Below are 12,336 nucleotides of genomic sequence, written 5' to 3' on the forward strand. Positions count from 1 at the left end.
TGTTGACCCTCTGCAAATAGGCTGCGTTGAGTGTCCTTGCATCGTTCCGAGCTTCGTCCAGTAGATCGAGAGCTTCAGCCAGAAGTTGGTTGTTGCTTTCTCCCTGGAGCCCATCATACCTGTTGTATGCCTGGATCCTCAGGCTTTCTGTTCCGATTTCCACAGGGATTACGGCTTCGGATCCATATACAAGGTGGAACGGTGTTTGCCCGGTAGCTTCTTTCTCAGTGGTCCGAAGGGACCATAGCGTTCCGGGTAGCTCTTCTAACCACTTGTTTTTGTCGTCCTCGACTCTTTTCTTGAGTGCATTGAGGATGAGTTTGTTAGCAGCTTCGGCTTGCCCGTTGCTTTGTGGGTGGCAGACTGCCGAGTAAGCTAGATGTATGCCGAACTGTTTGCACCACTTTTGCAACGGGGTGTTGTCGAACTGTTTCCCGTGGTCGAAGACCATCAGTCTTGGTATGCCGAACCTTGTGATGATGTTCTGCCATATGAACTTGCGGACCTGAGGTTCGGTGATGGAGGAGACAGCTTCGGCTTCGATCCATTTGCTAAAATAGTCGACTCCTACAATCAACCACTTCTTCTGGTTCGTCGCTGAGGGGAAGGGACCAATGATGTCTAACCCCCACTGTGCGAATGGTAAGGGATACATTGTTGATTGTAGGGTTTGAGCTGGTTGATGGATGGCTGGTGCGAACTTTTGGCATTTCTCGCATTTCCTTGCCATCTGCTTTGCCTCGGAAACCATAGTGGGCCACCAGTACCCAGCCCGAAGGGCTTTATGTGCCAATGTCCTACCTCCAATGTGGTTTCCGCATATCCCGAGGTGGATTTCCCTTAGGATGTAGTCAGCGTCTGTTGGACCCACACATTTTAGCAGCGGAGCAGAGAATGATTTCCTCATGAGCTCTCCTTCGGCGCTGATGATGAACCATTTGTTGAATCTTTTCAGTTTTCTCGCTTGCAGCTTATCTTCGGGAAGTTCTCCCCTTTCTTTGTATGCAACTACTGCGTCCATCCAGCTAGGTTCGGTACGTAAGCTGCATACTGTGGTGGGTAGCAAGTCGATGCTTCTCTCTTGGTGAACTTCCACGTGGACCGACCTGTTTAGGTCGATGAGTGTTGAGCTTGCGAGTTTTGACAGTGCGTCTGCTTGCGTGTTTTGTCCTCGGGGGATGAGGATGACTTCAAAGGATCTTAACTTTGACGTTAAGGATTTAATTTTTGCTAAATAGGCTGTCATGCTGGGCCATTTGGCCTCATACTCCCCTCGGATCTGGTTGGCTACAAGCTGGGAATCAGTTTTGAGGCAAACATGCTCGGCCTCCAGGGATAAACAAAGCTCTTTCCCTGCGATTGCGGCCTCATATTCGGCCTCGTTGTTGGTTGCTTTGAAGCCGAACTTCAATGCATACTCTATGCTTTTCCCCGTCGGGGGGATTAGTACAACTCCTGCTCCTGAGCCGTTTATTGTGGAAGATCCGTCAGTGAAGACCTCCCAAGTGCTTTTCGTATCATCCAGCATTTCCTGGTATGAGCACTCGGCCAAGAAGTCTGCCAATGCTTGTGCTTTGATTGCTGTCCTCGGCTGATATTTGATGCCGAACTCTGATAGTTCGAAGGCCCAGGCAGCCAATCTTCCTGACCTCTCTATTTTGTCGAGTACTTTTTCGAGCGGTTGGTCAGTTAGCACTGTGATCTGGTGGGAGTCGAAGTATGGCCTCAGTTTTCGTGCAGCTACCACTACTGCATATGCGACTTTCTCGATGAGTGGGTACCGGGTTTCGGCCCCTGTGAGTGTTCGGCTGGTGAAGTAGATTGGCTGTTGCTTCTTTTCTTCTTCCCGAAGAAGCACTGCGCTGACGGTTCCAGGGCTAACTGCGACATATAGGTACAGGGTTTCCCCCTCCTTTGGTCTGGCCAGTGTCGGCAGTTGAGCTAGGTGGGCTCTGAGTTGCTGAAAAGCTTCTTTTTGCTCCTGTTCCCATATCAGTTCGGGATCCACTTTCCTCGGGACCCCCTTTTTCTTGACTGGTTCTGCTTCTCCTCCGAGGAGGTTCTTTGGTTTCAGTGCTTTGAAGAAGGGGGCTCCCTTGTCCGAGGCTTTTGATATGAACCTTGTTAGTGCGGCTAACCTGCCGGTTAGCCTCTGCACATCTCTCTTGGTCTTCGGCTCGGGTAAATCCAATGCCGCTTGGACTTTGTCTGGGTTCGCATCAATTCCTCTTTCGCTCACCATGAATCCGAGGAATTTCCCTGACTTCACCCCGAAGACGCATTTTTTTGGGTTCAGCTTCATGCTGTATTTCCTCAGATTTCCGAAGGTCTCTGCCAAGTCTTTGACGTGGTCTTCCTCCTTGATGCTTTTTACGATGGAGTCATCCACATAGACCTCCACATTCCTCCCTTTCTGGTCGGCGAAGACGTGATCAACTAGCCTCTGGTAGGTGGCTCCGGCATTTTTCAAGCCGAAAGGCATCATTTTGTAGTTGAACACTCCTGCGCTTGTGATGAACGCTGTCTTTGCTCTGTCATCGGGGTGCATGAATACTTGGTGGTAGCCTGAAAAGGAATCCATGAAGCTGAGCAGTGCATGGCCGCTGGTGGAGTCAACCAATTGATCTATCCTTGGCAGGGGATAGCAGTCTTTGGGGCAGGCTCGGTTCAGGTCTGTGAAATCCACGCACATTCGCCAGGAGCCATTCGCTTTTTTGACCATCACCACGTTGGCCAGCCATTTCGGATACATGCATGGTTCAATGAATCCGGCCTCCTGCAACTTTTTCACCTCCTCGGCGATGGCTTTGTTTTTCTACGAGGAGTAGTTCCTCTTTTTTTGCTTGACTGGCCGAGCTTCAGCGTTGACGTCCAGCTTGTGACAAATCAGCTTCGGATTTATCCCTGGCATATCTGCTGCTGACCATGCGAAGATGTCTTTATGATCCCTGAGTAATCGGATCAAATCGATTCGGAGCCCCGAGCTTAGGCCCTTGCCTATTCGGACGCTCCTGTCTGAATCCTCTTCGAGGAAGATATCCTCCATTTCTTGATCTGGTTCGGGAGATAGGGTTTCGGGGCGGGCATCAACTTCTGCGGGAGACAAGCTGCTCGTGCTTGCTCTTCTCCTTTTTGCCTCGCTTTCCTCTCCCGTAGCTCCTTTTTCTTCCTCGGGGCCGTCCCCTAGTTTGGGCTTTCGGACAGCAGTGTGGCAGGTTCTTCTCGCCACTTCTTGATCACCTCTGATTCGTTCGGCGAATCCTGCATCCGAGACGTATATCATCAGCTGGTGGTATGTGGAGGGGACTGCTTGCATCTTGTGAATCATGGTTCTCCCCATGATTACGTTGTATACGGAGTCGCAGTCCATCACCAAAAATTCGTCCCGAAGGGTTTTTGCTGCCTGGCCTTCGCCCACTGTGACTGGCAGGGTGATCTTTCCTCGAGGGATAGCTGCGGATCCGTTGAATCCGATCAGAGGATAACTGACTTTCGTCAGTGCTTCCTCTGGCTCTTCGAGGATCAGCTGCTCGAAGCAGTTTCTGAAGATGATATTGACGGCACTTCCTCCGTCGACTAACACTCGATGTACGTTGTGGTTGTTGAGGTCCATGGAAATGACCAGAGGATCGTCATGTTTGTACTGGACTCCGAAGCAATCATCAGCAGTGAAGGTCATGTTCGGGGGGTGTGGCTGGTTGTCTCCCACCGCGCTGAAGTTGACCCGATGGGAGAGGGCTCTTAGGTGTTTCTTGCTGGCCTGGCCAGACTTCTGCCCCCCGAACACCACCAGGATGTCGTTTTTCTTATGTCCTGTTGCTTCGTAGACCCTCTTCTGGGGTTGCTCATGTTGTTTGCCACTGGCGGCCTTTTCTTTTTCCTCCCTTCGGTCTAACAAGTACTGTTTCAGGTAGCCTCGGCGAACGAGGTCCTCAATGTTGTCTTTCAGTGAGTTGCATTCTTCGGTGTGGTGACCGAAGTCATCATGGAACTCGCACCACTTGTTCTTGTTTCTCCGAGCTGGGTTGGACTTGAGCTTCCCCGGTAGTTTCCACTTTTCATCATTTCTGTTGAGGCTAAATATCTCTTTTCGGGGCAGAGCTAGTGGAGTGTAGTTGGTGTATTTGGGTTGAAGTTCACCCCTTCTCCCGTCTTTCTTCGGGCTCATCTCTCTAGCTCCTACTTTCTCTTTCCCCTTCCTTGAGCTGCCCTCGGGCTTGCTCTGGGTATTCTTTGTGTCTCTCGGATCCGACGATCCCTTCAATCTTGCAGCGGCCTTGTTGAACTCTTCGGTTCTGATGAACGCATCAGCCATTTGGAGCACGTCAGCTATTCTGGAGGGGTTCTTCATTGAGAGTTCGTCACGGAATTTCCCTTCCTGGAGCGCGTGCTTCAAGGCGAAGATGGCCACGTCTGGCTGCAAGTTTGGTATGTTTGTTGATTCCTTCATGAATCTGGCCATGAATTCTCTCAGACTTTCGTCTCTTTCTTGTTGGATTGAGGTCAGTTCTGCTGTGGTTCGCTCGGGGCGATTGTTGCTCACGAACTGTGTGCAGAATCTCTTTTTCAGCTTTTTCCAGCTCTTGATCGATCCCTTCGGCAGCGATCTAAACCACTCTCCCGCCACTCCGGTTAGCATGGTTGGGAAATATTTACACCAACATGCTTCGGAGTAGGGACTCAAGAACATTTGCTGCTCGTAGGAGATGACATGATCCCTCGGATCTGTGATTCCGCTGTAGGTTAGGTGCGCTGGCAGTCTTACCTTCGGTATTTCTTCCATGATCAGCTCGTCCGAGAAAGGGGATGACGTGGGAGTCATGATTCTTTTCCCGAGTCTAGCCCTGATGCCTTCGTTTGCCGAGGTTCTGTGATTAGAACGTTCGGGCGTACGATGGGGGCTAGGGGTTCGATCATGCCTCATGTCTCTTCTTCTCTCTCGGCTACTGACCTCGGGTCGTTCGCCAGATCTGCTTGGCTCGCCCACCCCGAGTCTCGTATGGATCGAGGGTCTTAACCTTGAGTGGACCGAGGGCCTCAACCTGCTGAGCACCGAGCTTCGGACCCGAGTGTTACGAGTAGTTGATTCGCTTTGGAGAGCTGTTGGAGTAGGCGATGGTCTCGCAAACCAATCTGGTTGCTGTTGTGCCTTTTTTTGGGTGTCCCACGTGCTTTCCATCCACCTCGACGTCAACTGTGTACCTGTCAAGGGAAGGAGTTCTTGTTCGGGTCTGGACACTTCCGCACTGGGTGGCTCGTTCAGCCTTCGCCTGGTCCTCCTCTCTTCTCTGCGGTCATTTGCCAGTCCTTGCTGCTTCTCATTGAAGAGGAAGTTTTGCATGATGGTCATGGCCGCAGTGAGCTCTTCCCTAGTTGGAATCGGAGGTCCTGCATTTGTGGCGGTCGTAGCTCTGCTTGGCTGTGACCTCGCCATCGATTGAGGGTGCTCCTCTTGGTCAGATTCTGAATCTGACCGCACCATCATATCGTCGTCATTGTTGTTAACAACATCATTCACCATTTTCGCGGAAAGAGGTGATTGATGTTTTTCAAAGGCTTTGAAGTGTTCTTCCCCACAGACGGCGCCAAATTGTTCCGGTGTTGTAAAGATGGAAACAATGGGCTTCGAAGGAAGGCCCTTTTGTATGTGTTGAAGATCTTGCTTGTTTGAATGAGTAGAGTCCGAATTCACCTGCACAAGAGCAAAGTCACTAGCCTCGGGGGTGTTTCCGAGGAAAGCCCCTCCGATGCCTAAGTAAGAACGATGCTCGGATTCTAGAGAGAAGTTCTCTAGAAGAGTAGTCTTAAGGCGATAAATTGGACGTACCTTGAGGTGTGAGCCTTGGCGGCTTATTTATAGTGTTTGCATAATAAATGCCCATAGGTCATTTATTGCTTTTGGGCCTTGGGCCTTGATGGATGGCTGACTAGCCATTGGTGGGTTTGATGCTGTTTGTTTAGAGCCATTGGGCTTTGGACTTAGTGACCCAATTGAGAATCAATTGGGAGCCCAAACAGATGGCAAACGAGCTTTAAAAATTAAAATTTTGAAATTGTAGGAAGCAATAGCATAGGGAAGCTAACGGAAGGTCAAATAGCCCGAGAGGAAAATAATAGTACAGGGAAGAGGAAAACAAAACCATGCAATTTGGGGAAGAACAAAGTGGAAATACCAACATTTGCATGATGCACAAATGTCAAACTAAGTTGACTTAATTAAGCTGCCTTAATTGCTTTTATGATATTGCTAAATTTCACTAACAAAAACTTATGCTTTGCGAAACAACTTTTAGATTGACCCGGAATAGTACGGATTAGTTCATGTAACAACAAATACGAAGTATATAATACAGAAGTATATCGCATGTTCTTTTGTCGCAATGACAAGGTTACACATCCAATTGGAGACTACAAGACTAACCCGTACAACCCACTAATTATTTCCGGAGGCGTAAAATCAGAATTAATAAAGAGCAAAGAGAGAGGAGAGTAGACTATGAACGTACGTCCTTTTTTTAATTCTTGTTCTTTTATGGAGTATTTTTTCAATAATTTCCTATACAAATTTTGTGAATGTATTTTTTAGTTTAATTTCCTAGACAAATTATATAGAGGTATTTTCTCAATTTCCTATACAAATATAAATAATTTTCAGAAAAGAATAATAATTACATATTCAATTTGCAAATGAGGATATTAAGATTTCCTTCCATTTTCATTGATTCTAATAATATTGTATAGGTTAAAAATCTTTACTTTCCAATTCAAACAAGCGACACATCAGCACAATACGTCATAGGTGGACACTAAATTTGTTTGCTTGAAACATATACTGATATACATCCTCCTATATAAAACCAGATTCTATCTTCTGATTTCAGTCAAATAAATCCCCCCACCCCAAATGGAGAAAATGGCAGAAAGCTCTGTTTTGCTGTCAGTAGTATGTATAATAGTAGTGCCATTGTTAATGAAAGTGGTTAATTGGGTATGGTTAAGGCCAAAGAAGCTGGAAAAGTTTTTCAGACAACAAGGTTTATCTGGAACTTCTTACAAATTCTTGTTTGGGGATGACAAAGATTCCGCCTCGATGCTAACTGAAGCCTTAAAAAACCCCATGGATGGTTTCTCCCATGATTATTTTCCTCGTATCGATCCTTTCCGTCATCATCTTGCCACTAAATTCGGTACGTACTCTAATCTCTCATTGATGTACGGAGTAGTTTTGTTGTTGCTGTTGTTGTTGTTGTTGCTGTTGTTGTTGCTGTTGTTGTTGTTGTTGTTGTTGTTGTTGGTGTGCAAGGAGTTATAGACAAAACGATGTAAACAGAATTTGATCTAAAATGATCATGTTTTATGCAAACAACTCATACAATCAACTGATTAGCAGTTAACAATCACCTATTCAGGTGTTGAACTTGATAAAGTAAGTAACAAAGGGAGAACATATTAAGGTGTGTTGTTTTCACTATCAGGTGGTTTTCATTTAATTGAATTTGTTGATGTGAACTTATTAGAACTTGTTTTAGTCAGAACTTGTTTTAGTCCTAAATTGAACTTGGATGTGGTTTTATTTGTTTATTATGAGCATGATCTTATACACAAGTATGAACTTATTTTATATGAAACAAGTATAAATAAATAAATTAAGAAACAGAACATAACCTAAATTGAACATGTAACAAAAGATCTTTGTTTGATTATAAAAACAGACGACCTTTATTTGATTAATTTCTCTTGTGAGTTGTGATATGACTAATGCAGGAAACAACTTCTTCATGTGGTTTGGCCCGATACCTGTAATACAAATCTCAAAGCCAGAGTTGATTAAAGAACTCTTGATTAAGACAGACGAGTTTCGAAAGGTGAAGTTGAGCCCAATTTTCAACAGACTTTTGCCAGGGCTTATAAGTTGCGAGGAAGAGAAATGGGTCAAACATCGGAAGCTGATTAACCCCGCTTTCCATGTCGAGAAGTTGAAGGTTATATATTTCCTTTAACTCTTCATTTCATTTTGTTACAAATCAATCCATCATAGATTAAGGAAACATTGATTTCACGGTTACACATTGATTTCATGGATTGCTAGTTGTTGTGACCCCAAAACTCGCCTCTAACTCCAAACGTTTCATTGATTTAAGGCCGTGTAGGCCCACATGTGGGGGCCTTCGTGCCCTAAAGGGCTGTGCTTAAACGGGCCAAAGGAAAGTCGTGCAGTGTGGGGCACATGCCTCTCTTCCATAAATTAGGCCCATGTTTAACCGTCTCACGTGCCAAGCCGAGGCGTACCGTGCAGTCCTAGCGTGCTCTCTTACCGATTTTAAGATTTTTTTTTATTCTTTAACAAATAAGCGTGCTAATGTGGGGGCCCGCTGTCATACTTGTGTGGGGTTGGTGCTAAATTTCTAAAATGACGTCCATGCAGCTCATGACCCATCGTCTTGCCTCTCGTGCTGCGCCTGACTCGTTCAGTCTGTGTACTGGACCAACCCATGCCTAACTCCAGTGACGGCTTCAAGAAGAATATATTAGTGCGTGCAAAATATTATTTTGATAATTTGAGTGCATGTCCAAAATTTGAAGATTTTGTAGAAGACAAACAGAAAAATTAAATTTTAAGTAGGGTCTAATGACCTCATAATTCACACATTGCAAAAGATATTAAACCTGTAATTGACTATCAATATGGTTCGGAGTATATGACTTCACCATAGGTGATTAACTTGATATACTAATTATTAATTTTTTTTTATTCAAATCGCCTACAAATTAATATTGGTTAAAACAAAAATAAACTTGTGCATGGCACATAATAAAAACTAGTCAAATTTTAAGTAGGGCCAAATGACCTCATAATTTTAAGTTTTGTTTTAATGGTGATTGCAGCTTATGTTACCGGCATTTCATGATAGTTGTGTGGAGGTTGTGAACAAATGGGAGATGTTAGTATCTGAAAAGGGTAGAGTTGAGCTGGACGTGTCATCCGATCTAATGCAAATCAGTGCTGATGTCATCTCTCGAGCTGCTTTCGGTAGCAACTATCAGGAGGGACATAAGATATTTGAAATCATCCAGGAACAGTCTGTATTAGCTCATCATTTGGAACGATCAATGTATTTCCCCGGACTCAGGTAATTAACAAATTTATAACATTCACTACTTAATGATTTTATTAACCAAATTAAGTAGACTTGTCAAATAGATCGGTCTGGTCCGGATATTATTTTACTTTTCGGTTCAGATTAGTTTGGGTTGGGCCTTGGGTTGGAATGTTTGTTCATGACCCAGAGCCTTCTGATTCGGTTCCGATCGACCCAACATGTTAGATAGATTTTAAAATGTGCTTATTTTTTTTTATTGATGTGCTTAATAAATATATTAAAAATAAGTGCACAAATTACCAAAGTATCCTACATAAGAATATATGTAGTCAAAATCAACCATTAAACCAAAAAAATGACGTGTTATTCAAATTAAAATCACATTACACCCCACAATAGTAACTAAGGGTGAGCACAACAAGCTAGGTACCCTGTCAAAATTTCAGGAACCGGAATCGGAATCTGTTGCAACATGTTCCTGAAAATGGGAATCGGAATAGGAACCTGTTGCAACATGTTCCTGAAAATGGGAATCGGAATCGGAACCTGTTGCAACATGTTCCTGAAAATGGGAATCGGAATAGGAACCTGTTGCAACATGTTCCTGAAAATGAGAAACGAAACCGGAATCGAAACCTGTTCCAACAGGTTTCGATTCAGGGTACCCTGTCATTTTAAAAATTTAAATAAATTATTGCTAATTTATCGAGAAAAAAAATCTACTTTATGGTTTGTGCTTTGATTGTTTTATAGCTTGGGCTTAAATTGTAAGCTTATATTTATATTTTCCAAAATCTAGCTTGGATGGTTTTATATTTTAGGCATAGGAAGCATTTTTAGAAGGCCCGAACCCTTATTTTGGGTAATTCATATTAGAATTGGTGTGTACAGGGTAGTAGGGTACCCAACAAGGTACCTGTTCTGAAGAATTGAGAACCGGAACCGGAACCTGTTGAACCAGGCTCCCAATTTTGTTACCCGGAACGGGAACCTACATAACATGTACCGGTTCCGAAACCGTAGGTTCCTAACAGGTTCCGATTCAGGATACCCTGAATTTTTGCTCACCCTTAATAGTAACAATAACGTGTTTGTTTTGCTTAAAGTTCCTCATAATTTCATTTAATACTATAAATTAAATACAACAAAATTTTCAATGGGTTGTGTAAAAACGGGCTAGGCCAGGTTTTGACCCATTAATTTTCAGGTTTTAAAGTGGGTTCCCGGGTCACAAAATTTTGTTTAAGACCTACTCCATGTTTTCGGACCGGTTTTGTATCGGGTCGGTTAATCCTGCCGCTGTTTTCTTTCAGTTACATCCCAACAGCAAACAGTAGGAAATTTAAGCAGAATGAAGGTCAAATGTATACTTTATTAAAGGCAATTATCGACAAGAGGAAGGAAGAAACTGAGGCTGGAGAAGCTGTGAAAAATGACCTTTTGGGTATATTGTTGGATTCCAATTCGAAAGAAATCCAACAAGCTGCTGGTAAAAATAACAAGAATAATCAGAATGTTGGAATGAGTCTTGAAGAGGTGATTGATGAGTGTAAGCTATTCTACTTGGCTGGACAAGAAACTACATCTACACTTTTAGTTTGGAGTATGATTTTGTTAAGTAAGCATCAAGATTGGCAACAACGAGCACGAGAAGAAGTGTTGCAGTTTTTTGGAGATAAATTGCCTGACTTTGAAGGTTTAAGCCGTCTGAAGACAGTAAGTTTTTCCGTTACTCTAGCATATCACTGAAACTGAAATATAGAGGATACGAAAATTTTGAAATAATAAAATAGGATGCATGTGGAATATAATGAAATTGAAATTAGAATGTGAAACAAATATAATTAGTTTTCCGGGAAAAGAACATCTAATTAAGAAGGAGAAATTTAAAGGATGAATAGTTTTACGTACAAAAAATAAAAATAAATTAAAGGAACAAGCGGCATCATGGTATGAAAAACATACAATCTTAAAATATTACTTCCTGTGTCGTCCTTTGTTATTCCTCCGTAATTCTTTACGTTTGGTATCATGCACGCGATTTAACAACTAATTAATGTTGATAAGATTCCTCCATTTTTGTTTCAAAACAATGCAAATTACCTTTATTGATAATGTTTTTACTTTTATTCAAAATAGGGCGCTAGTTTTCATTCATCGCAAGACAATAGTCCGAAGAAATTACATCATCAAGGCTCGATTAAAATAATCACGTTGGCCGATTTTTGATAGAATATTAAAGACATTTATTGTACAATATAAAAGTAAAGATTTTAAATGTAAAGATTAAAATAGAACACTACAAAATAAAGCGTACAGAATAAAAAGGGACGAAGGGAGTAGTATAGATAGATGGTACAAAGTATGAAACTTTAACAGGGTGGTATGTTTGTGTAGGTGAACATGATATTGTACGAGGTTCTCCGACTGTATCCTCCGGTGTTGAGGGTGTCAAGATGGGTTCACAAGGATGCAACCCTGGGTCCATTATCAATCCCTTCGGGTGCAATGATTAGTGTGTTTCTGAACATGGTTCAGTGTGATCACAATATATGGGGTGATGATGCAACAGAATTCAACCCAGAAAGGTTTGCTGAAGGGGTTGCTAAGGCAACAAAAGGGACTAGCTCGTTCATCCCCTTCGGTTGGGGACCAAGGATATGCATTGGGGAAAAACTATCCATGACTGAAGTAAAAATGGCGGTATCCATGATTTTGCAACGCTTTTCCTTGGAGCTTTCACCGTCTTACATTCATGCACCCAAGAATGTTGTGTTTCTACGGCCTGAACATGGTGCTCAGATTATCCTAAACAAACTTTGATCGTATTCCAAATGTGTAATTTGAGGGTTAATGTATTGCACATTAGCCAAATAAAGTGCTTGGATGTGTGTTTTCGGAAGTTTAAGTTCGTCTATGAAATTCGGCTGGTTGTAAACTTTAAATGATGCTTCTTAGATTTTGAATATTACACCGTACTTCAAACCTCTGTACTTCCAAGTCCAATTCTATTTTTCACCAAATGTTTCCCATCTTTGAAGAGCTATTTTCGACCTTTTTGGAACTTTTTTTTTGTTTGTGTCAAAACAAAACCAGTGTTTGATTCCTATGAACATGAAAGGATTTAGAGAATAAGATGTTTCATACTAGGAATTCAATCTGGTGTGTTCTTGCTACTTCAATTTATGGAGTAAACTGAGAAATTCTCCAAGAAAAAGCCCAAATACATTGAAAT

General features: G+C 43.0%; 1 protein-coding gene across 1 annotated transcript; it reads left to right on the plus strand.

Moving 5' to 3' along the window:
- Positions 1-6,904: 6,904 nt before the first annotated feature.
- On the plus strand, positions 6,905-12,194 carry LOC110788087 (cytochrome P450 CYP72A219-like). The gene is made up of 5 exons (XM_021992731.2): positions 6,905-7,187; positions 7,765-7,982; positions 8,887-9,131; positions 10,415-10,817; positions 11,499-12,194. The coding sequence occupies exons 1-5, from the start codon at positions 6,905-6,907 to the stop codon at positions 11,922-11,924; spliced, it is 1,575 nt and encodes a 524-aa protein (XP_021848423.2). The 3' UTR covers positions 11,925-12,194.
- Positions 12,195-12,336: the final 142 nt, after the last annotated feature.

This window comes from Spinacia oleracea, chromosome 5, assembly GCF_020520425.1.
Source record: "Spinacia oleracea cultivar Varoflay chromosome 5, BTI_SOV_V1, whole genome shotgun sequence".
Classification (NCBI taxonomy): Eukaryota; Viridiplantae; Streptophyta; class Magnoliopsida; order Caryophyllales; family Amaranthaceae; genus Spinacia; species Spinacia oleracea.

Coding starts and splice junctions, on each gene's coding strand:
- LOC110788087 (XM_021992731.2), top strand. CDS start 6,905: ATGGAGAAAATGGCAGAAAGCTCTGTTTTGCTGTCAGTAGTATGTATA. Junction 9,132..10,414: donor ATGTATTTCCCCGGACTCAG/GTAATTAACAAA, acceptor GTTTTCTTTCAG/TTACATCCCAACAGCAAACA. Junction 10,818..11,498: donor GTTTAAGCCGTCTGAAGACA/GTAAGTTTTTCC, acceptor ATGTTTGTGTAG/GTGAACATGATATTGTACGA.